The 24,795-nt window shown below is 49.1% G+C and overlaps 1 protein-coding gene across 7 annotated transcripts in view; it reads right to left on the bottom strand.

Moving 5' to 3' along the window:
- Hectd4 (HECT domain E3 ubiquitin protein ligase 4) overlaps positions 1 to 24,795 on the bottom strand; it is a 151,881-nt gene that overhangs the window by 18,465 nt on the left and 108,621 nt on the right. For all 7 annotated transcript variants that reach the window (XM_029477883.2, XM_029477884.2, XM_085837104.1 and 4 more), the window contains exons 46-62: positions 23,390 to 23,551; positions 23,125 to 23,273; positions 22,484 to 22,563; positions 22,010 to 22,173; positions 20,158 to 20,395; positions 18,997 to 19,133; positions 18,498 to 18,624; positions 17,557 to 17,694; positions 14,959 to 15,095; positions 12,090 to 12,250; positions 9,414 to 9,595; positions 7,881 to 8,086; positions 7,513 to 7,643; positions 7,056 to 7,261; positions 5,872 to 6,051; positions 1,209 to 2,515; positions 314 to 521 (exon numbers count right to left, since the gene is read on the bottom strand). In XM_029477883.2, the coding sequence (XP_029333743.2) occupies positions 314 to 521; positions 1,209 to 2,515; positions 5,872 to 6,051; positions 7,056 to 7,261; positions 7,513 to 7,643; positions 7,881 to 8,086; positions 9,414 to 9,595; positions 12,090 to 12,250; positions 14,959 to 15,095; positions 17,557 to 17,694; positions 18,498 to 18,624; positions 18,997 to 19,133; positions 20,158 to 20,395; positions 22,010 to 22,173; positions 22,484 to 22,563; positions 23,125 to 23,273; positions 23,390 to 23,551 (3,913 nt within the window). The remainder of the gene's footprint in view (positions 1 to 313; positions 522 to 1,208; positions 2,516 to 5,871; positions 6,052 to 7,055; positions 7,262 to 7,512; positions 7,644 to 7,880; positions 8,087 to 9,413; positions 9,596 to 12,089; positions 12,251 to 14,958; positions 15,096 to 17,556; positions 17,695 to 18,497; positions 18,625 to 18,996; positions 19,134 to 20,157; positions 20,396 to 22,009; positions 22,174 to 22,483; positions 22,564 to 23,124; positions 23,274 to 23,389; positions 23,552 to 24,795) is intronic.

Here is a 24,795-nt window from a genome sequence, read left to right as displayed (position 1 = left end):
CCTCTGACCTCTATACAAGTATGGCAATGGACATGCACACTCACACACACATACATACATGGAATTAATAAATAAAAGGGAGGGCTGGGGAGATGGCTCAGTGGGTAAGAGTACTGACTGCTCTTCCAGAGGTCCTGAGTTCAATTCCCAGCAGCCACATGGTGGCTTACAACAATCTGTAATGGGATCTGATGCCCTCTTCTGGTGTGTCTTAAGACAGCAACAGTGTACTCATATACATGAAATAAAATCTTTAAAAATAAAAAATAAAAATGAAACTATAAACACTAAACACACACAGCCCACAACTCACCTTTAATTGACTTGTCACTGAAGTAATCTTCTAGCCCTGGACTCCCTTGAGTGTCAAACAGACTCTGATTCACCACTGACACCGTCAAAATCTCCTCTGTTGACATTTCCATCAGTTCGTCTTCACCATCCAGACTTGACAGACCAATCAAATCATTATTGTTAAATAAACTTGCTCTGATTTTCTCAATTTTGGCTCGGGACCTGATCTGTTTGAACAAGGAGGAAGGGTGAGCTCTGAGGGGTCCTGCGTGGGGGCCATGGGCACTGCTGACCCTGTTCCCTGGGAAGCTCTGGAGCCTAAAGGCTGCCCAGTCCCCAGGAAGGTGGCCCAGCTGGGGGAGCCCCTGATAAAAGTCCTTGCCCCTGTGCTTTATGTAGCCAAAAGAGTGAGCACTTACTCTTACAGAGGTGCTGGGGCGGGAGCCCAGGGCTTTCTGAACACCAACAAGTGTTGCACCCCAGGGCTGGGTTTTACCTTGGAGCTTAACTCTTGTAAGAGTGCAGGAAGTCATTAGATGCCTCATTTCTAAACAAGGTAGCCCAAGAAACCTGTGGCATCTGCAGTAGCCATCACCGGGGCACACCTGGCACCTGTACACGGCATTCCTGGAGCACACGCTGGCACCATGCAAAGTGCCTCTCAAAACATAGCCATGGTCTTGGAGTGGACCTGCCAGAGACCCTCACCCTGCTCACAGCAATGAGCTACCTGTGCCTCCTAATACCACACAGGATGTCCCTCTTGGACCTCAAGAAAAGCAGCTGCTCAGAGTTGCCCAGGAGCTCCCCAGAATCCCATGCTGCCTGCTAGCTAACACCTTGGAAGTAACATGGAGAAGCCATGTTGGCTAGGTCAGGGCTAAGCAGCAGCTTTCAGGGCTGAGAGCTATTACCTCCACCACTGCAAAGCCTTTGATAGGGCGCGTTGCGAGGGGCTGGGTATCCAGGGAAGTGACCGTGTACATTGAGCCCATGTCGGACACAGATGCTGTCTCTGGATTGTCTAGAGGCTCCCCCAGGCTGCCCAGGCTGCCCAGGCTGCCGGTGCTGCATAAGGAAATGTCCAGGCTCTCCTGACTGGACACTACATGGGGTTCCAACAGAACAGGAGGAACAGGAAGCTCCAGGCCTGAGGGCAGTGGGTCCACTGAGAGGTCACTGGCAGTCTGTGAGACACACTGTGAACTGCAGACCGAGGCCTGGCTGGTGGAGGCCGAGGCGCTGATGCTCATGGCGGGGGCCAGGCTGCTCGACGTGCTCCCCTCCAGGCTGTCCACACTGGGGAACCCCAGCAGCTTCTCAGATTCCACCTTGCTGTCGCTGCCCTCAGCCTTGTCTTTTGGCTTCTTGGGGTCCTCGTCCTGCAGTGGAATGTAGATCTCGTCTTTGAAGACACCGCCATGGGCATTGCAGGCCTTGCGGATGGCCCCTCTGACAACAGCCTCATCCAGGTGGGTGGGAATGCCAGAGATCACAAGCAGGCGACTATGGGCAGTGGGGCCCACCAGGGCCTGGCAGGCATCAGCAATGGCATCGCTCGTTACACCCAGGCCCTGTGGGTCCTTTTTGGTGAGGTGCCGAAGGATGATAAGCAAGGTGAGGGCACGGTGGAACCACAGCATGTCTTCAGGCTTGCTTCCCCCAATGCTGAGCACTGTGGAGTCTGCGTCTGAGGCACGGGAGGACTGTCGCTTGTTGGAGGAGGAGGCCTTCTCCCGCTTCATCTTGACTTTCTTTCTCTTGGACAGTAGGCTAGGGCTCTGTGGTGTCTGTCCTGGGGAGGAGGAGGAGGAAGAGGACGAGTCACTGAGATTTGGGGTGGTCGTTGAGGTCACCCCGCTAGCTGTGACACTGATATTGGTAGGTAGGGTTACTTCCGCAACTGCCAGGCATCCTTCCATGAGGGCGTGGAAGTAGGTGGAAAACCTGCCCTGGTCGCCCACAGCTGCTGCTCCAGAGCCCCCACAGGCGCTGCTCGAGACCCAGCTCTGGGTCTCCTCGTCATACAGCTTATGCAGCTCTGACTGTAAGGCCATCAGCATGGCCAGGCAGGGGTTGAGCTGGAGGGCGATGGAGGAGGACAGGCCTGCTGGGTGCTTCCGCTGCTCCAGGGTGTGTACTGTACGTAGGAGCTCAGCCAAGAGGTGGAAGACCAACTCCTTCACACAGGCCGCCATGTCTGTAGTCCACAGGAAGTTTCCTGAGACAGACAGAAAACACAGTAAGCACGCAAGCACTGCTCATTGCTTCCCAGGAATAGCTCTGAGCTGTGATGGAACTTACAGACGGAGCTCCAATGCAGACTGGCCATGGCTTTTAGCCCATGCCTGGGACAGCACGCCCTGCCACCTGCTTCTGGAGCACAGGACAGACAGCACTGCTTAGTGGAGGAGTGGTGAGAAGTCAATAGAATATTTCCCAAGATACTAGACGCCTGCCACGAGGGGATGAACAACCCAGCTCACTTCCCAAACACAGGCTGACAACTTAGTCACCTTAGAGAGCCTTGCTCTGGGCTGGGCACAGCTCAGGGTCAGTGTTTGCCCTGCACGCTCAAGTCCCTAAGTTTCACCCCTAGTACTGCCTAGCAGGAAAGGGAGGGAGAAAGAATGAACAGAGAGGACCGACTGAGGGGAGGGGAGGGAATCGAGAAAAAAAGGAGGCAGGGAATAGAGAGCAGGAAGGGGAGTAAGGAGGGAAGATGGGGGACAGAAGGAGGAAGGAAGGACCTTAAGAAAATCTTTTTTTAAAAGATTGGTTTTTACTTTTTTAAGTAAAATTTATAAATGTTTCATTTCTATGTATGTGTGCCCCTGAATAACTGTTTGTACCACATGTGTACAGGTATCCATGAGGTCAGAGGGTGTCAGCGCTCCTAGAACCAGAGTTTCATGTCAGGTCCTCTGAAAGAACAGTAAGTGCTCTTAATCACAGAGCCACCTCTCCAGCTCATGGTTTTTATTTTTATTTATTTGTATGTGTTATATCAGTGTGTCTGTCAGCCATGTGTGTGCAGGCACCCACAAAGACCAGAAGATGATTTCAAATTCCATGGAACTAGAGTTATAGGTGGTTGTAAGCTACACATGGATGCTGGGAACTGAATCCCAGTCCCCTGGAAGAGCAGCAAATGCTCTTAACTGCTGAGTCCTCCCATACCCCCATATCTTTAACATAGCAGCCTTTGGTGGATTACAGCATTTAGGTAAAATTTCATAATAGTATTTATTTTCCTTGTATTTCTCTTATACTCATGTTTATAGTTATGGCAAAGGTATACTGATTTTCCCTCTAGAATAGGGATGTAAAAATTCCTTGAAATTAAGTTTAGAGAAAAGAAAGAGGCTGGTGAGGAGGCTCAGTTGGTAAAGTGCTTGCTGAATAAGCATGAAGAGCTGAGTCTGATTCCTGCACCCACATGTAAGCTGGGCACAGTAGAATTCCAGTTCTGTGGCAGACAGGGGGCAGCCAGCTCCAGATTCAGTAAGAGACTGTTTCAAAAACTAAAGTGGGGAACAACCAAGGGAGACTCCTAACCATGGCCTCTGATCTCCACATGCATGGGCACTCGCACAGTGCACGCACACAGCAAAGAAAGGAGTCAAGTGTGGTTGTGCATGTCTATAATTCCAGTGTTCTTCTGAAAGTAGAGGCAGAAGGAGCAGGAATTCAAGTCATCCTTGGCTACATAGCAATTTCAAGACCAGGCTGGCTGGCTGGGCGTGGTGGCACACGCCAACACTCAGGAGGCAGAGGCAGGCGGATTTCTGAGTTCGAGGCCAGCCTGGTCTACAAAGTGAGTTTCAGGACAGCCGGGGCTACACAGAGAAACCCTGTCTCGAAAAATAAAATAAAATAAATAAATAAATAAATAAAAACAAAAACAAGACCAGGATGGCTAAATGAGATTTAGTCTCAAAAATAATCAACAAATAAGAAACAACCAAGACGGCCGGGCGTGGTGGTGTGGCTCTCGACATCAAATGTACACATGATCTCTGCAGGGCTAGGGAATGGAATTCAGGGCGCTGTACATGCTAGGCAGGCACTTGGCCAATTGTGCTATTGCTCTGGCTCCCCAACGCTATTCATGTTGCCTGGACCTAGATGAAGGAGGTAGAAGCTGAAGTATGTGATCAGCTGTGAGGAGATAGTGAACCTTTTGGCCCATGTCCCATGGAGGCAGCTGAGTCCACAGCTGCAAGGGAGCAGGCTGCAGTTGGTTCTATCCAGATGGGCTTGCACTGGGTAGAGCTCTTCTGGGGCTCCCAAGGCTGCTTCTGCTCAGGTGCAGAACCTTCCAGGGAGGGCAGTGAGCTTCCTGCTTCCCTGGGAGGACATTGCTTGCAAGTCCTTACTGAAAACAAGTTTGTGGGTTCCTATGCCTGCCTTGTGTCTAGGCTCAAGGCTTATGTCACCCCTGCCATGTCTTTCCTTCCCTACCGCCCACGTTCATAGTGGCACAAATTATCTGCTCCTGCAAGAAGCACTGTCCAACCTTCCTTAATGTAGATGCCACTGTTGAAAAATAGGGAAGATCATAAAATTTTTACTTCTCTAGGTTTTGTTTTGGTTTTTTTTTGAGATAAAAATAAAAATTTATGGCTGTGTACATCTAGTTTGAGGCCACCTGGTTTTCATAGGGCAGCTACAAAATGAGACACTGTCTACATTAAAAAAAATAAAAAAATAAAGCATTGTGACAAATGCACACAGGCCTGGCAAGTCATCAGCGAACAGTGAGGGCTAGTCCCATGGCCCAGAGGCCCTGGTGTAGGCCGCCTGGCTTGTTTTCCTTGTCAGCAGGAAGGGTCTCACTCCTCTCTAACCATCACCCTGACTCCACCGTCACCAAATTGCTGGCTTTGCTTGAGCACACGCTCATCTGTACCTCTAGCCACTCAGCCCCACGTTATGTCCTGATTCATCTGAACAGCCATCAGTGGAAGTCACCCCTAAACCATCAACAGGCCAGCTCTGGATTAAAGTTTAATGTTTACTTCAAGTAAGTTTGCACATGAAAGTTGGCCATTTTGTGAGTTCAGTGTGCTTGAAGTCTGTCAGCAGCTCTGTGGCTGTCGTGCTCCATCTGGGCACTCCTCACATCCATGTCGCTCTTCAGTGTCAAGTTATGACAGACAGGATATCATGCTTTTAAACAGAGTCTCACTACGTAATTCTGGCTAGCCAGAATGAATTCACCATGTAGACCAGGTTGGCCTCAGACTCAGAGATATCTGCCTGTCTCTCCCTCCATGCCTGGCAAACATTTAACAATTTAAGGCATGACAATATTATTCTTTGTTTCATAGGTGACTGCCACTGTGTTTGTGTGTGTGTGTGTGTGTGTGTGTGTGTGTGTGTATGTGTATGTATTCAGTATAGTGGTGAAACCTGGTAGAGCACAGACTTGGACTCAGGACTGTGTGTGACATCTGTTCCCAAGCCTATCTTCAGCGGCAGTGCTCTGACAGGCTGTAGCTGTGGGGTGATGGGTAGCCCACTGCCCACCCCCCATCCACCTCTCTATACTTGTTCCAAGAAAGAGCACCTCACCCAGCAGTTCCACCACGTGCAGGAGGACAGAGGCAGGGATGCTGTCAGGCTCATCCTCTGACTTCCCGTCACTGTCCTCTGATTTCCAGGACAGCAGCTGCTCAGCAAAGGCCATCGCCAGCGGGAACTCCAGGGGCAGAGAATGCAAGACCAGCACTGCTCCAGGTGGTGGGGACACTCCTAAGAGAAGGGCCCAGAAAAAAACAGGTGATTGGCTGCATCTGACTCAAGTACAACCAAGAAAGCACCTGCTGCCCAGGGTCTACAGGTAGACGCATCTACGGGTGTGGCAGCCAGAAGCCAGCCCTGTACTACACCTGCTCTTGTGGAACACAAGGGCAGCTAACGGGCAGCTGGGCATGGTTGCTTCCATCTGTGCCCCTGCAAGGCTGAGGTAGGAAGAGTTTGCATTTGGAACCAGTCTGGGCTCCAGAGCAAAATAAATAAGGAAGGAGTAAGTGAGGCAAGGAAAGCTACCCAGTGCTTTGAGACCCACAGCTACAGGCGGTGGTGCACACCTTCAATCCAAGTACATGGGGGCAGAGGCAGGTGGATCTCTGCCAGGTTGAGGCCAACCTGGTCTACACAGTGAGTTCCCAGATAACTAGGGCTACATAGAGACAAAAAAGAGGAAGTAAAGAAAATCGAGAGAAAACACTGTGAAGTTGTTGAGTGGTGACAAGATCATAAGGAAGTATCCCTTCATCCCCTGATGGCACGAGACTCAAGGGCCAGGCTGGGGACCCATACCAGACAGATAGATACACTGAGGGAGAGCGGAAGTCTGGATTTAAGATTTCTCTCCTTTCAGCTGGCTTTGATGAGGACAGCTTCAAGACCCAAAAGCCCGGAGGCCAGAGAGAAGAGCAGTAGGTGCTCATAGGCCTCGTCTTATGTCAGAGACCAGAGGATTTATAACAAAAGCTCCAGGACCATTCAAAAACTGGGATTGCTGGCGCCTGTGAGGGCTTGAGGGATGAGCCTGCTGCCCTGTGCAGGTGGCTCAGGTAGAAGGCCATCCCTCTGTGCCTGGCAGCCTCCGCTAGGCCTGTAATCTGATGTCTCAAACACATTGTTCCGACTGTTTCTTTCTTCACTCAGCCACTGGGCCTGGGAGCCCCCAAAAGCAGGTCAGCAGAGCACTGCTGCCCACCACACAACAGTGTGAGCCGAGAGACACTCACCTAGTTTGATGTGGACTTTGTCTGTGGAAAGAACCACAGAAGGGTACTGGTCAGCTGTGGGTGGAGGGGCGAGCCCAGTGTTGGCTGGGGAGGCGTCTCGAGGGTAGCAGGCAGCCTCAATGAGGTTCAGCTGGCCGGTACGCTTCACTTTATGGCCAAGCCCATAGACGAGCACACGTGCCCACGGAGCCTTGTACAAAGAGGAGCTGAGAGGAAGTGGGGGTTAAGACAGACTTGACCAGGCCATGCACTGGGCATAAGTCATTGGCACCACCTTTAGAAGGCTGTTCTCTCTAGCCTAATTCCCCACACAAGCAGATACAGGAAGTTAGCTTTAAAGGTAGTGTGCAACTGAGGGCAAAGCCAGCTGGAGACCCATTCCTGAGCAGTGCTGCTGGAACGCACCCACTCAGCCTTTCTCTCCCCAGCACCATCTTCTGCAGAAAAGATAACTTACTCTTTGCGGAATCCAGACTGACTTTCTTTGCAAGACACAACAACAAAAGCTGCTCCAGGGAAATTCACATCCATACTGACTTTGGACTCGGACACTGGGAATTCCTCGGAGGGGAACTGCTCTGGTGCTGTCTGAAAGGACACACACAATGAGCAAATGTGGCCCCTGACCGACCGACACAGGGCACACACCATCATCTTGCGTTATCCAGGACACATGCTGTAACCCATGCAAGATGCTGGCAGCCTCTGGGGAGAAGGGTGCCTAGAGCAGAAAAGCTCCAGCAGAAGCTGCCCAGGGGTGGAGCATGACAGAGCAATGCTTATTCAGTGGTGTCCAGAGCTGGGGCCGTGAGCTCAGGCCTGTACCTGCAGGAAGGCGCAGATCTGCTTTGTCAGCTCCAGGAGGCTGTCCTCTCCTTGGTGCAGGGTGCGGGTGATGGCCACGCTGAGCCACTCCCTCAGCGTCTGCGAGTTGCCCTGGTAGAAGAGGTCAGTGGCGGAGCAGCTCTGGGAGTGGATGCAGTGCTGCAGAGACTGTGCCAGGAGGATGGAGCTGGAGCTGATGGTGCCATCTGTGGACAGGAAAGGGAAGGGTCAATAGTACAACCGCAGCAGCCAGTCACAGACGGAGGGACCCCCAAGAAGGAAATGGGAGACAGAGCGGCCTGGGCCATCAGGGTACTGGGAGGGAGTCTCGGGCACTGGCCTTGAAACCTGTGCTTTCCTTCTAGCAGTAACACAGTGCTTCAAATATGTATGCACAACATGTTCATGTATGCATGTGTGTGCATGGCTGTGGAAGCCAGAGGCTGGTGTTGGGTATCTTCTTTAGTAGCTCTTCATCGTATTTTTTCGAGACAGGGTCCCTCACTGGACTGGACTAACATGGCTAGTCAGTGAGCCGCAGACATCCACTTATCTCGGTCTCCCTCACACTGACGTGACAGACGCACACCAAGGTGCCCAGCTTCTCATGTGGGGGCTGGTGACTAGAACTTAGGGTTCTACCCTTGTAGCCATCTTCCCTGCTAAGTTTCTTTTTTTTTTTTTTTTAAAGATTTATTTATTTATTATATGTAAGTACACTGTAGCTGTCTTCAGACACTCCAGAAGAGGGCGCCAGATCTCATTACGGATGGTTGTGAGCCACCATGTGGTTGCTGGGATTTGAACTCTGGACCTTTGGAAGAGCAGTCGGGTGCTCTTACCCACTGAGCCATCTCACCAGCCCCCCTGCTAAGTTTCTTAGAGACCAATATGGGACGGCCTATCCAGCTGCTCTGGGACAGCCTGGGCTCTACTAAGGTATGTTGAGGCACGTGTGACGCTCCTCTTATAGATGCATTCCCCTAGGTGGGCTGGTGGAGGCTGGCGGTGTCAGGCTAGTGGGGAGGTGGTTGGCATACACTGACTGGGATCCTGAGGATGCCATGAGCTCAGTGTTGCTTGGGACAGGGTCTGGGTAGGGTGCCTGTGCCTCCTGCCTTGAGTATTCAGAGGTAAAAGGGAAGCTGATGCATCAGGGGTAGACAGGAGTCCTTAGTCCAGGGTGGATCAATGAAGGACTCCCTCACTTAGCCCTGCCCAGATGGGCACAGGGAGTCCTCACTTAAAGCATCCTGGGCTTAGTGTCTTACATGAACAGCTAGAGCAGGTCCTGCAAGGGAACCTCGGTCTGACTCTCCAGGGCCAAGCAGAATGTGTGACAGCAGTCCCGGATTCAGTGAGTACTCAGTGGGTCATTAGATGACTATGGTGACAGTGCCCTTCAGTTGTCTAAGAGCAGTTAGCACGGCTACCACAGGCCTCCGTGAGTCTCCATGGAGAATTAGGATGCTAGGATGCATTCTGTGTGACCATGCTCAACCTTGGTGCTCTTATCCTCGAGCAGTGTCTTACCTGGGAGGGGAGGAGCAAGGAGCTGATTGGACAGGAGCTGCAGGTGCTCTAATGTGATGTCTCGGATGGCAGGGATGTGGAAGAGCCGAGTGAATAAATGAGGTAGCTTGGGGGCAAAGATGTTGAGCAGGGCCATGCGACAGTACAGTCGGGCCAGTGCAGCCTCACATCGCAGCAGCTCTCTGAGGGAAAGGGAAAAAGGCAACAGCCTGAGTGTGTCTGGTCCTCACACCTGAGCAGAGCTCTTGGGGCGGTGTGGGATCAACAACAATTAGGATGATGTCACTACATCGCAGGCTTCTCTTCTGGCCCTATAATCTGTGTTTCAAGTAACTCAATTGAGTTTTTTTTTTTTTTTTTTTTTTTTTGGTTTTTCGAGACAGGGTTTCTCTGTGTAGCTCTGGCTGTCCTGGAACTCACTTTGTAGACCAGGCTGGCCTCGAACTCAGAAATCCGCCTGCCTCTGCCTCCCGAGTGCTAGGATTAAAGGCGTGCGCCACCACGCCCAGCTTTCAATTGAGTTTTAAATAAAAGCCACAATAGTTTTCTCTAGGTTATTTTTTTTTTTTACCCCAATTTAAAAAACATCCTAGAAAAAGAAATGAAAATATCCATCTGCACAAAAGCTTAGCATAAATTCATAGCAACAGTGTCTATAAGAGCCATATAGAGCGACAGCTCCACACGACTGACTGACAAAGCATGGTAACAGTCAGCACAAGAGAAGCACACAGATCCCCGATGAAGAAGTGAGGCCAGTGCGCAGAGAACAGGAAAAGCCAAGGAGGGAAGCAGCCTCAGAGGTTCACAGGGTGATGAGAGTGAGGCACAGTTCTTAAGCCTCTATTTGAGAAGCCACAGGAAGCTCTGACTAGAGGAGCAAGCTTTGACTCAGCCCTGACCCCACCCTTTCAAAGTGCTCGAGAGCATCTGCTGCCTCCGCAGTGGTGGTTCTCCACCTTCCTGATGCTGCTCCTTTAATGCTGAGGTGATCCCAACCACTAAATCATTTTGTTGCTACTTCATAACCGTTATGTTGCTACTGTTATGACTTGCAATATAAATATCTCATACGCAGGATACCTGATACACAGCCCCTGTTAAAGTCATTCAACCCACAAAATTGAGAACCTCTGGTCTAGAAGGATGTGGAGGGCTGAGAGGTCATAGCTCACAGCCGAGGAAGAAATGGCTCATGTGGACCCTGCAGACTGAGAGGACCAGAGAAGGAAGCTTTTGGATGAGATCTAACTTCCACCTCACGCTACATTTGGGTTATCTGAACCCTTCCTCAGCCTCACACAGCCTTGGTCCAGCTGCCCTTGAAAAGCACTGCAGGTGTAGAAGAGGAACTGCACAGGCAGGGGAGCTCAGAGCTCTACCTCATGCTGTCTCAAAGGTGCTGGCTCTGATTTGGTGTGCACACACACCTGCACTGTCACTTGACCCCTGTGGAAGTGCCAGTTCTGTGCTTGCTGGTCTTCCTTCCTGTCCTGTGGTCTGCTTAAGTGTTTCCCACTGGGGCCTGGTTTTTGTTTTCTGTTTTTTGTTGTTGATTTCTGTTTTTTTGTTTTGTTTTGTTTTTGAAATAGGTTATCAGTATGTAGCCCTGGTTGTCCTGGAATTCCCTCTGTAGACCAGAATAGCCTGGAACTCACAGAGATTTGCCTGCCTCTTCCTCCTGAGTGCTGGGATTAAGTGCTTCACTACACCTGGCCGAGGCCTGTTTGGATCTGATGACCGAGTTTCAGACAACTCCACAGAATAATGTACTATTCCAGTGGAATGGCCAGACAGAGCCAAGCTGAGCATGGTGGCTTGCTGCGGTAATCTTAGCACTTGGGGACAGTGACAGTGACAAGAGGCTTGGCTATGAGGGTTTGAGGCTAGCCAGGATTATATACTCTTAGGAGAGGGGAGGGGGAGCTAGAGGTATACTAGGCTCAGTTCCACACTGATGCCCTGGAGGGAAATTGGTGTGCTGTCCTTGACTGCATTTTAGTTAGGGCTCGATGTGTCAAATTCGAGTGACCCTTGAGCTATGGGCACACACGGGTGTGAAGAGGAGGAACTGTGACGCTAAGGGACAGGGAGCATGAAGGTGATCTGCAGAGACCTTTAGCAGAGAATGCACTTGTTTCTCTGCCTTCTTCTCAACTACAGCAGGGATTTCTAGGAGGGAAGGAACGAGTCATGCAGTAATTTTTATGTATGATTCATTTTTAATAAACACAACCCTTGGTTGGCCTCCAATTCACAAAGATTCTCCTGCCTCTGTCTGTTGAGTCTTAGGGGCATTATTTAGTAGTGTGTGGCAGGGAATGGTGACTGTCATCACTAAGTTTTTATCTGTAGAGGGCAGGCCTGTCTCCACTGCAGTCCTGTCCCATCTAGAATCGTGCATGGTACCATATACACAGCCAGTGTTGAGGCTACACTTGGTCACCAAGAAAGAGACAGCTGGTTGTTTCCCCCCATGGCTGAACTGGATGTGTCATCTGGTCCCTCCTGACTTCTTTCATCTCCCTGGCTTTCTCTCTCTAGTGGGCTCCGTCCCAAGTATACAGCAGAGTACATGGGACACAAGCCATGTCTCTCCTGCCAACTCTTAGCTTGGAAGGAAAAGTCTTCTAGTTGTGCATCTGTTCCCTTAAAGAAAGAAAGGCTCCATTTTACCTGTGAATTTGAAGGTTGGTATTGTCCAGTGTGACCAGGCCATTGGTGGCAGTCCTCCGGTAGCCTGCAGGGGGCCTTTCTAGCATATCAATGGGGTACCAGTACCGCACCAACACCCCTTCACTCCGCAGGTATGTCTCCACCTGCACCAATTCATTCACCTGCAGGAAGAAGTGTGCATTCAACCTGCTGTCCTGAGACCTGATTCAGTTTTTCAAGCTCATGCAAAGATACGTAGATATTAAATCTCCAGATATTATGCTATACTTTGTATCTAGTTGCTATTTTATAAACAAAATTAATGAGCCCAAAGAGAATTTACAGTACACATATTTATTTAATCTCCCTATCACCAAAGTATTGTTTGTAAGCCATGGTCTCATTGTGTACCCCTTGCAGGCCTGGAACTCAAGATTCTCCCTCTCTCTGTGCCCCCTTCCCTCTCCCCCTATATGTATGTATGTGTGTGTGTGTGTGTGTGTGTGTGTGTGTGTGTATGCACACTGAGAACAGATAACCTTGGAGGTCAGAAGAGGCTGTTGGGGCCCTTGGAGCTGTGACTGCAGTAGGTGTTGAGCTGCCAAACGTCGAGGCTGGTAAGCAAACTCAGGTCCTCTGCTTGAGCAGTGCAGGCCCTTAACTGCTGAGTCATCTCTGAAGGTTCAATTTGTTGGGGTTGTGTGTGTGTTAAGATCAAACCCAGGGCCATGAACACGTGGTATCTACTCTACTATTGAGCCTCACACACAATTCCTTTGGGTCTTGCTGCATAGCTTAGGCTGGTCTGGAACACTCAATTCCCCTCCCACCGCCTCCTGACTACTGAGATTATTGGTGTACAGTACTACAACTTCTTTTGTGTTTTGGTGTGTGCATATGTGTGGTGTGTGAGGGAGCATATGCTCATGTGTACATACATGTGTAGAGGCTGGTGTTTTTAAGGTAGTTGCTTTCTACCTCACTTTTTTGAGACAACCCCTTAACTGAACTCCGAGCTCCCCTTTGGCTGCTGTGGCTGGCTGACTGGCAAGCCCTGGGGATTGCCCTGTCTCAGACCCTCCTCCCAGCCCTGGGTCATGGATACACTGCTGACTCTCAACTCAGGTCCCAGTGCTGGAGCTGCAAAGACTTTACTGACTGAGATACTTTCCCACAAATGTCTCTTTCTTTTAAAGATGATTTTTTTGTTTATTTGTTTGAGTGTTGACTTGTATGTGTGCGTGTATACTACTTGTGTGCTGATGCCCACAGAGGCAGAAGAAGGTGACAGGTTCCCTGGAACTGGAGTTACTGCAGTTTTGGGTAGGTCCTCTATAGGAGTAGCAAGTGCTCCTACCTGTTAAGGATTCTTACTCAATACATTCTTAATTATAAATTAACACATAATAAAACATGTAAAACACTGTCTTAAAAAGAAGTCTTAGCTGGGTGGTGGTGGCATACGCATACCTTTAATCTCAGCACTTGGGAGGCAGAGGCAGGAGGATTTCTGAGTTCGAGGCCATGCTGGTCTACAGAGTGAGTTCCAGGACAGCCAGGGCTACACAAAGAAAACCTGTCTCGGGAAGACAAAAAAAAAAAAAAAGTCTTCAGGAGGGCTGGAGAGATGGCTCAGTGGATAAGGGCACAGACTGCTCTTCCATAGGTCCTGAGTTCAATTCCCAGCAACCACATGGTGGCTCACAACCATCTGTAATGGGGTCTGATGCCCTTTTCTGGTGTGTGTGAAGACAGCTACAGTGTACCCATATACACAAAATAAATAAATCTTAAAAAATGAAAAAAGAAAAAAGTCTTCAGGAAAAACAGGAAAAAATTTTAAAAGTAAAAATTTGAAAACTCAAATTTTGTTAAAATAACCTTTGTGTTATTTTGTAATTTGTATAGCTTATATTTTAAGTAAATCTTTCATAATCCCTAAGTAAAAATTATATTGGTATTTGAATCCAGAATGCATACGTATGAGCTTACTTTTAATTGCCACCAATAAAACACAGCTGTCAGATGCTCTGCTTTTTAAAAGTTATTAGCATAGGGGCTGGGAATGAGGCTCAGGTGCAGCTTTCAAACCTCTGGCCTCCCTCATGTCAGTCGCTGTCTGCCTGCTACTCCTGCCCCTTTGAGTCCTCCTGAGCCTTAGGAGAGATCTCTGTAAAATGGAGACAACCACTGATGGGCACCGCCGCTCACCTGACAGAAGGGACTGACGCCGAGTCAGTACGATGATCGCCCAGAACCATCTCTTTCTCTCCTACCATCCATCTCCGCAATCCCGGACCCTAAGCCTTAATTTCTGACTTCTGTCTATGACACAGCCTGAGGATTATGGGCTGCTCTGCTCTGTCCTGGAGATGTGAGCTGGGTGCAGCCTCACTCCCATAGTCATTACACGTTTTCACCTAGCCTTCCCACAGATGCACTTCCACTTGGTATCCTTCTTTCTCTTCTAAGATTTATGTTATGTGTATTTCTGGGTGTTTTTCCATGTGACTGACTATATGCACGTGTGTGGGTTTGGGTGCTCACAGAGGCCAGAAGACATTTCTGATCCCTTAGCGCTGAAGTGAAGGCATCTGTGAGCTATCTGACTGACATGGGTCCTGGGATTTGAACTCTGTTCCTAATGACTAAGCAAAGTTAGTGCTTTTAGCTACCAAGCCACCTCTCCAGCCTGGTTTCCTTGTTTTTAACTTGAAAAGAAATCTAAAAGCAAAATCCATTTTTCACGTGTCGGCATGGAGCTGAAGACAGAACCCCAGGACCTTGTACATGTGCATGTTAGGAGCCCCATCCTATAGTCCCTTTGTATGGGCACGGGAGCCACTTTCCACACACAGGACTGGAGTACCCTGACTGGCTATTTACTTACTGAATCAACATCTAGGACGACTCCATGAAGGCCGAAGGTTTTTAGCATCCCTCGGATGGCAAATTTTGGCAGAGCAGTTCCCACGGTACTGCTAGTTACATTGCTGCTGTCTGGAGAGCGGGTTACAACCGTGAGACCTGAGGAGGTAGAAGAAGTACCACGTCACCTTGGGAGGTTGCACTGTAGGGTCTAACATTGCTCTGTAGCATGTGACAATACCCTCAGTTTCATTATAACAGTAAAAGGAACACAGCTCAGCCTGTAAGGTGATAATAAAATGGTAAACTCTTCCAATTTATGAGTTAAGAAGACAAGCCATTAAAAACAGGCAAAGGACTTGGATAAGCACTTCTCCAAAGAGAAATGAAAAGATAACACATGAAATGATGCTCATTTTTGCTTGTCTGTTACCAGGGAGTTGTGTATAAGAGCCACAGTGAGAGCCCTCACACCAACAGCAAGGTCTGATGGAAAAAGACAGATGGAACTTCCTGCCACCCATGTGAGGAAACTGGAGCACTCATGCGTAGCTGGTGAGCTGCTGGGAATGTAGGACGGTCCAGTTGCTTTGGGAAGTATTTGGCAGTTTCTCAAAGTAACGGTTAAACACAGAGTTACTGTATCACCTAACAATTGTACTTATGGTTACAGATGCCAATCTATTATAGTACATGTATATTTCTTCTGGAGAAATGAAGATGTATGCCCATACAAGAGTGTGAACACAAATGTTTAGAGCAACATTAATCCTCACAGCTAAAGAGTAGGGCCAACTCAAGCCGAGCATAGTGGCGCACGCCTTTAATCCCAGCACTTGGGAGGCAGAGGCAGGCAGATTTCTGAGTTCAAGGCCAGCCTGGTCTACAAAATGAGTTCCAGGACAGCCAGGACTTCAGAGAAACCCTGTCTCGAAAAACCAAAAGAAGAAAAAAAAAAAAAAAGAGTAGGGCCAACTCAAAGCCCTCAAAGCCCATCAGTGATGAATGGAAACAACTAAGGGGTATATATAACTATACAATGAAGTATTGCTTGACAATACAACAAATGAAGTAATGGTTGAGCCTGGAAAAAGCAGCCAGGCTTGAAAGATCACATATTAAATGGGTGTATTTGTCACAAATGTCCAGAACAGGTTAAGTCTGTAGACAGGAAGCAGAGACACAGTTCTTGGAGTCTAGGGAGTGGGAAGGATGGGCAGGTAGGGGAGCTGAGACTTTCTCTGGCGATATGAATCTACTCAAGAAAGAGAGGAAATGGCTTGGTGGTTACACAGCTGCGTGATGGTCGTGAGCACCACTGAGACAAACATTTGAGAGCAACTACTTTGTTGTTGGTAGTCATGCTGGGGATTGAACCCCAAACCTCAGTATTCTCCCAGTGAGCCACACTCTCCCAGCCTCCAAAGGAAGAGAAAATAAACAGGGTAGGGAGCACAGAAACAGATATTCGTCCACTTTTCTGTGATGTGGTTTTTTGAGAGGTACTATTTTGTGGTTTTATTTGCTTTTTGTTTTTTGAGACAAACTAAGTGTGTAGCCCTGTCTGTTCTAGAACTCACCATGTAGACCAGGCTGGCTGGAACTCAGAGATCTGCCTGCTTCTGCTTCCTGACTGCTGTGGTTAAAGATGTGACTACCACTGTCCTTGCTTGATTTTTCTGAGACAGGCCTCTGTGTAGCCCTGGCTACTCTGGAACTCACTATGGAGACCAGGCTTGCTTCAAACTCACAGAGAGCTATCTGCCTCTTCACCCCTGGTGCTGTGATTAAAGGTGTGGGCCACCATACCTGGCACTAAAATGTACCTGTATTTTTTTTTTTTTTTTTTTTTTTTTGGTTTTTCGAGACAGGGTTTCTCTGTGTAGCCCTGGCTGTCCTGGCACTCACTTTGTAGACCAGGCTGGCCTCGAACTCAGAAATCCGCCTGCCTCTGCCTCCCGAGTGCTGGGATTAAAGGCGTGCGCCACCACGCCCGGCTGTACCTGTATTTTTATTTATGTAAACACTGCGTGTCTGTGTATGTATGCCACATATCTAGGTGCCTGGAGGCTAAGACGGTGTCAGCTCCTGGAGCTGCCACGGGGGTTCTCTACAAGAGCAGTCAGTACTCTCATCTGCTGAACCATTTCCCTACCCTCAGCTATGATGTAGCTTTGTAAAGATTTCGAGGCAGAAGAAAATGAGTGGCCTAAGATCTTTGTGTGTGTGCTTTTCTGTTGTTTCTTCAGAGTCATGGACTGTGTTAGGGGAGAGCACATGGCCACTCTAAAAAGGGCTTCACCTAGCCTAGGCTGTCCTCAAGCTCACTGCGTAGCAAGGATGACTTTGAATGGGCCCATGCCAATGCCAGGAAGCTTATCTGAAGCCCTCAGTTCTCTTCTACTCCCAGCCCTGACAGCTGCTTATGCCAGTGGGCTCTAGGGCGTGTGGGAGGGAGAAACTACCTGTGGCTACACATGTGTAGCCTTCTCGAGGCCCACCAGGACACTTGAGCCTGGACAGGTCAATCGCTCAGAGTAAGAGTGTCCTAGGGGAGCCAGCAGCTGCTCCGTTCAAGGGCAATGTCACACACGGAGGAAGGAGGAAGCAAAAACAAAACCTTTTCGAACTTTGTCGATTGTGAACTTGTTTGCTTCGTCTTTAATGTCCTCAATGGTAGGAAGATAAAGGTCTCTGGGGATGCCGCCATTCTCCTCATAGAGGAACTCAACGGTCTGCCGGGCGATGTCCACCATGCCTGCAAACACAGCACACCAAGTAACACCTCAGGGAACACAATCTTCAGACCAAGGGAGCACTGTTGGGTGCCTGGAATGAACCGATGGATGCAGAGCATTCTGTGCCCTGGCTGGGAGGACAGTTTGTACCCTGTTTAGATATTAACTGTGTCACTTCTAGGGCCTCAGGTCTGTCCTGCCCAGTGTGACAAAGGCCGAAAGCACCTGAGCCAGGGCAGCAACAGGGCGGGAGGAGCTGGAGTTCCTCAGGACCAACAAGGACACGGGACTGTGGTGGCGTTTAACTTGAGCTAACTCTTGAGAACAAACAACAGGGCAACTGTGGAGGCAGGAGAGTGTGAGAGCAGTGTGTGTTTCTGTCTTGCCATCTTTGTGCTACAACAAACACTGCTGAGAGAGGCAGAGAGTGGTGCTGAGCACCTCCTACCCACTCATGTCCTGCAGGGCCTTTGCTTGCTTGCTTTGTTTTTGAGACAGGGTCACTATGAAGCCCAGGATGGTCTTGAACTTGCACCCTCCTGTCTAGTATCCAGCTGCTTTGTCTCTTCCCATAGGAAGGAGATACAGTTATACTTTATAGCAGAAACGGCATTATTGTATTAATGATAGTAAGCCAGTAAAGACATGTCCACAAATTTGGAAACAAAACAAAACGGAAAGCACTGAGGACTTCAGGAAGGCAAAGGACCCTGAGTTCGGTGACAAATAGGATAAGAACCATCAAGCCAGACGTCCCATCTGAGGAGAGTCTCTCCTTGAACCGTATCTCAGTGACCCTTCAGGAGAACAAACCACAGCAGACCTAGTTGTAAAGCACCCTTGATCTGGTCTAGGCCCGACTTTCGCTCGGCTTCATTGCGGAAGCGTCTCCGGATGGTAGGGAAAACCTTGGTCTCCCATGCTTTCACCAGCAAGGCGTAGTGGTCCTCCTGTACAGAAAGGGAGCTTGTGAGCCGAGGAAGAGCCTCACGCAGGCCCGTGTGGCTCTACCGCAAGCAACTGCCCTGTTCAAGCCTGGCCTAAGCACAGACCCTCAGGTCCCTCCCAGCCACCTCTCCTTCCTTCCCCCATCCCTCCCGGCATGCTCTTCCCTGTTTTCCCAGGCACCGGAGCATTCTCACTGCAGCTTGGGTTCCTGCTGAGCTACCATCAAGGTCCTTCACCTTGCAACACATGGGCCTTGGCAGCTCTGCCTAGCAGACATGGCTACTCATGGGCATTTCAGAGAGATGAGATAACTCCTCACACAAGGACATAGCCATGTCCCAAGTCCCAGCCATGAGCCAGGCTGTGAGTCTTACCTGAGGAATGTCATCATCGTCGTCATCATCACTCTCATCATCCGCAATGGGAGGTGGGTGGGGGTCTGGGCCTGAGGTGATGAAATTCTCATAGCTGAGCTCTACTTTATAGTGGCAGGAGGTGTCACTGTCGTATTCTGTAACAAAACACAGTCCATTCCTTCCTCTCTTCTTTCACAAGGCTAGGGATAGAGTCTTGTTCATTCTAGGCATGGCTTCTACCACTGAGATATGTCCCCAGCCTCTGTATGTCTGTCTATGTATGTATCTATATATCTATGTGTGTGTGTATGTATGTATGTACCTATCTATCTATCTATCTATCTATCTATCTATCTATCTATGCATCTATGGTCTGTGTATCTACCTATCTAGGCATCTATGACCCGTGTATCTACCTATCTATGCATCTAAGACCTGTGTATCTATCTATCTATGCAACTATGGTCTGTGTATCTATCTATCTATCTATGCATCTATGGTCAGTGTATCTACCTATCTATGCATCTATGGTCTGTGTATCTACCTATCTATGCAGCTATGGTCTGTGTATCTATCTATCTATGCATCTATGGTCAATGTATCTATCTATCTATGCATCTATGGTCTGTGTATCTATCTATCTATCTATCTATCTATCTATCTATCTATCTATGCATCTAGCCATGTTTCTATGTATCTCTTGGCCTATCTATCTAAATGTTGAGATGGGGCTGGCCTTGAGTTTATTATCTTCCTGCATCAGCCACCCGAATACCTGGGATTATAGGCCTAAATCACCCGAGCTGGTTTATTATAAGTTTTTTACATGATCAGGAAACATTGTAGCACATAGCTTTCTACCCATGTCTGTAATTCTACCATTTTATTATTACTTGATGACCTCAGTTTAAAGAGATTCTTAATAAGAAGTGATTTAAACAAATGAGTAACACAGTCAAGTGAAGTGATTTCACGTAAATGTCTGGGCTCTTAGGTTCCTGTACTATACCTCCCAAACCTACAGGGTCAGCACCGTGGAGTGGGCACACTTCCAGTTTTACCTGCCTCCCCTCCCAAGTCTTTCTATTGAGACTGTCTCCCTGCATTGAGGACTAGCCCCAACAGCACTAGCAGCAGGGGGTGGGAGGTGGGGTGGGGTGGGGCAATGAAGAGGCTTACGCTGCTGGGCTGTGGCCACTGCTGCAATCCGGCATGGTGGCCCATGAGTGCCTGGGTCTGATGCAATACTGGTGCCAGCATCGTTGTCACTGTCAGATGCCATGGCAAATGGCAAGGCCTCAAAGTTAGCGCTGATCTCCTCTGCCAGGTCAGTGCACAGGTCGGCAGCATTTCGGTGGGCCTGTCCTTCAGCATACGCAAATGGGCGGGAGCCAAAATTGGCTCGAGTTTTTGTGTTCTAGAAAGAGCAAATAAAGGATTTACAATTATCTAGATTTTCTTTCTTTCTGTTGGATTTACAAACAATGAAGTACACTTCAGTGGGCAGGCGGGAGAAGCAAGCCCAGAGTAGGCTTGTGTGAGCTGTGCCTGGAGCACCGTGCTGCGTGGCTGTCTGCCCCTCCGGCCCTCCCTTTACACGTGCTCGGGTTCCTTGCCACTCACTGTATCTGACACCTTACCCTCTCCTGGTCGACAGACAGGGTTTTGCTATGTAGCCCAGGCTAGCCTCAAGACTCTCAAGAACCATCCTCTTTTACTTATTTAATGTGTACGAAAATTTTGCCCATATGTATGCTGTATATCGCATGTGTGGCTGGTGTCTAGAGAATGCTAGAAAAGAGTGTGGAATCCCTTGGGACTAGTGTTAGCTAGAGGAACATCTCTCTAGCTCCATCAGTCTTGACTTGGCTCTCAAGAACTGGCTTACAAGGCTGCAGCACCACACGGGCCAGTGGCTGTGCTCTACCCAACAGCACTGTATGTTGCTCCTCTCTCTCTCTCTGAGCCCGGGACACTCTTCCCACTCTTCCCACTGAGACAATGGAGAGCTCCAGGCTTAGCCTACACACCACGACTGCAGAGGGCAGGGATATGCTTGGCACTTAGAGACTAGATCCACACTCTGAGGATTTATTTCTTTGTGATTACACCCACATGTTCCTGTGATTATCTGACTAATGTCTAGTTGCTCCAATTGATTACAGCGCGACAGCATCAACGCCTTGTACTCTGCCTAAGTTCAACACAGTGCTCACACACAGATGCTGAGTAAACATCTGTTGAGTGAATGAAAGCATGGGGCATGGAGAGAAATGGCTTCTCCTGAGACAGGAAGCCCAGAGAAGCATCTTTCTCTGTTTTGAACCTGTGTCCTGCTGCTGACTTGTGCCGAGTTCATGAGGATGGGCATCTGGCTACGGACTGTGGAGTGCATGAAGATGAGGGGCTGCAGCATGTCACCAGTAACAATGCCGGACAGAGCAGCAGGCTTCCCTAGGTACTCCTTCAAAGTCAACAGCAGCCCGTGTCTGTGTGTATGTGAGAGAGAGAGAGAGAGAGAGAGAGAGAGAGAGAGAGAGAAAGAGAGAGAGAGACAGAGAGACAGAGAGACAGAGAGGAAGAGAGAGAGGGGGGGGAAGAGAGAGAGAGAGACTGTGTGTATATGCATGTATGTATGTGAGCATATGAGTGTAGGTGTATGTGTGTGTGACTGTGTGTGTGTTGGATGCTGGGGAAGAGGAGTGCTGAACTTTTGAGTCTTCCCCAGAGAACTCTCTAAGGATCTGCCATTCTCTGTGACTCACAAGCTATTTTCAGACATTTCAGGAGTGCTCCTTTCCTTGTTAAGGAAGGATGGCTCAGGGGAGGTGAGAGCAAGTCCACACTAAGCCCTGGACACAGCTCAACAGATCCAAGCCTGCAGGGTCCACCAGGAAGGAAGCACATTCATCCTGGCTGCCTGTGCCCATCACTGTGCAGGAATAGTTATACCAAAGCCCTTTCTTTCCCTTTCTGGTCAGGATATATTTCTGAAAACAATTTGTTCTTCTCTCCTATCGATGTGACTTGCCTTTTTCTGAATGTGAACCACAGGCCACATGCCACCAGAGACATCTTCTAGGTATGGTGTGAGGCGCTGCCCGCAGTATGTGAAGTACACCCGACCTTTGGCTGGCTGCCCTGGAGGAGGTGGAGTCCCCTCGGTCCTCTCCCAGCCGATTCCTGCCACATCACCTACAGCAGAGAGCAGGATACACACGTTTTCCCAGTTTACTATCAGGTGACCTTCTAATATGCAATTATGTGATGAGAGCCAAAAGCAGCCCCATCTGTCCCCTGAGTTACAAGATAGAGGCTCTAAGGGAAGGGCTTCAGAATATGAGAGCTGTGGTATAAAACTCAGACGACAAGGGCAAGTGTTTACTTTTTACTCAATGACAAATGACCCATTTCCAATTGCTAAGTTTATTTAACTTCAAACCATTTAGGTCCAAGGCTGGCACCCACAGAGGCATGCAGGGTAAGAAGGCCCCACCGCACTGACCAGGAGAGAGTGTGACATCTAAGCGGACGCTCTTCCACTGCAGCAGACTGGAGCCATTGTAGTGTACAGCTCGACCATTGCTGGAAGGAGAACAAGAGAGTCAAGGCTGAGACTCGTGGAGGGAAGGAGGGAGAGAAGGCAGGGGCCGGCAAGGAAGGAACCCCCTGCAATCAAGAGCAATGCTTTCCCAAACACTAACAGACTCCAACTAGCAAGGTCCACACTTGGCTTGAGGCTACTCTGCTGTTGCTTTAGGATAACAGCTCAACAGACGCCAGTCTGCAGAGCAGCAGCATGGTATGTGAATTCAGAACGGAATGGGAAGAAGAAAGACGCGCTCCTGCTGCAGGGCTACGAGGAAGGAACCATGGAGAGGAACACAAGCACCAGAGAGGAAAATATCACTTTCTCTCCACATTTCCTCAGTTGCACAGCCCCGCTTTGGTTCCCTGAATACCCATAACACCTACAGGAAGTCACTCTCCCTGGAATCCTGATCCATGAAAGGGTATCACTATGCAGCCCTGGCTAGCCTGGAACTTACTAACAGACCAGGTGGCCCTCAAACTCACAACAATTGGCCGCCTCCTGAATGCTGGGATGAAGGGAGCCCACCCATGCTGGGCAGCACTTTTCCTTACTTGTGGAAGAGGCAAGTGCCCACTGGATTGGTCCATGCCCCATCTCGCTTCTCAGCTTCTGTAGCGAAGCCAAATGAGACGATTGGTCCAGTGTCATCATCAGTGTCTCCATAGGAAACAATCTCAATTTCCCAGTAGAAAGATGGGGCCTGAAGAGACGGCAGCAGAGGGTGATGTCAGAGGGGACAGGTGGCCAGGCCTAGCACCTGCCGCTTCTTTCCAGTCAGAGGTATGAAAAAAGGCAGGTTGACAGGAACCTTCTCACCTGAACAGGCAGGGGGGAGGTGGCATAGATGAACGTGCCCCGGGGAAGACCTCCTCCAGCGCTGGGGTCAGCCAGGAAGGTGACAGAGGTGAGGTGAGATGAGAACATGCAGGCACGAACTGGAGGGAACACTCGAGAAGGGCTCCAGGTGATCTCTTTGGGCTGCAATTGGGGACAAAAGGGAGGATTCCACTCAACAAAGCAGATAAATCTCATTAGTCTCTCAGAGAAGAAATAATTTCTATCTTATATGATCAAAATTTGGGTTCTCTTTTCTCTTTTGCATTTTTGTTATAATGCTGGGAATGGACTCCAAAGTCTTACACCTGCTACTCATGGCTTCTCATTCAATGACACCCTCCCTGTGCATCAGCATCATACATGATGCAAGTCTGTCTTCTGGGCTACAGAGATGGCCAGGGGCGAGAGCACTGGGAACTCTTCTGGTCTCACACTGCACGCTCATGGCAGGAGAGACACCAGACACAAAAAGTCAAAATAAATCTTAAGAGAAGCTTTATGTTTTGGTTTTTGGTTTTTCAAGACAAGGTTTCTCTGTGTAGCCCTGGCTGTCCTAGAACTCACTCTGCAGACCAGGCTGGCCCCAAACTCACAGAGATCAGCCTACCTCTGCCTCTGCCTTCTGCATGCTCAGGATTAAAGGTGTGCACCACCACACTTAGCATGAACACTTTATGGTTTTGTTTTGTTTTTTAAAGTCTCAATGAGAACTTGATTTTTATTTTGTTTTTATTTTTAAAAAGAAGGAAGGAAGGAAGGAAGGAAGGAAGGAAGGAAGGAAGGAAGGAAGAAAGAAAGAAAGAAAGAAAGAAAGAAAGAAAGAAAGAAAGAAAGAAAGAAAGAAAGAAAGAAAGAAAGGGAAAGGGAAGGAGAGAGAGAGAGACAACCCCTTCTTTGTGCCTGCCCCATGGAGGTGAGCCCTGAGCTGCAGCTGCTCATCTTCCCATGGCTACTTCTCAGGCTCCTGAAGCTGCTCTTTGGTTTTCTCTCTAAACAACATTTCTCTCTCGTCATGCTCATCCTCACCCAGTCGCACAGATGCACAGGACCATCTTAGCTCAGTGCTTAAGGAGCTGCATCTGAGGACATGCTCAGATGGGTGACAGTGTTTTTATTAGGTCGCTGTCTGTCTCCCTGTCTTCTCATGCTTTATTGCTCAAGAGTCAGGCTTTCCTATGAGAGAGTTTCTCTCCACTCACCAAGTCCAACACACCCTATACAAAGCATCGCAGCCAACAAAGGATATGGCTACCAGGTCATCATGAGGTCACAAGCCTGACAGTGCAGCCTTGAGAGTTAGTGTGCACAGCATGTGGTGGACACTGCTGTTGATACGATTCACTTCTGCTGGGAAGAAAGAGCTGGATGCGACACACAAACACAAA

This window comes from Mus caroli, unplaced genomic scaffold, assembly GCF_978045245.1.
Source record: "Mus caroli unplaced genomic scaffold, Mus_caroli_1 scaffold_4, whole genome shotgun sequence".
Lineage (NCBI taxonomy): Eukaryota > Metazoa > Chordata > Mammalia > Rodentia > Muridae > Mus > Mus caroli.
This window is presented reverse-complemented; position numbering and strand designations above follow the sequence as displayed.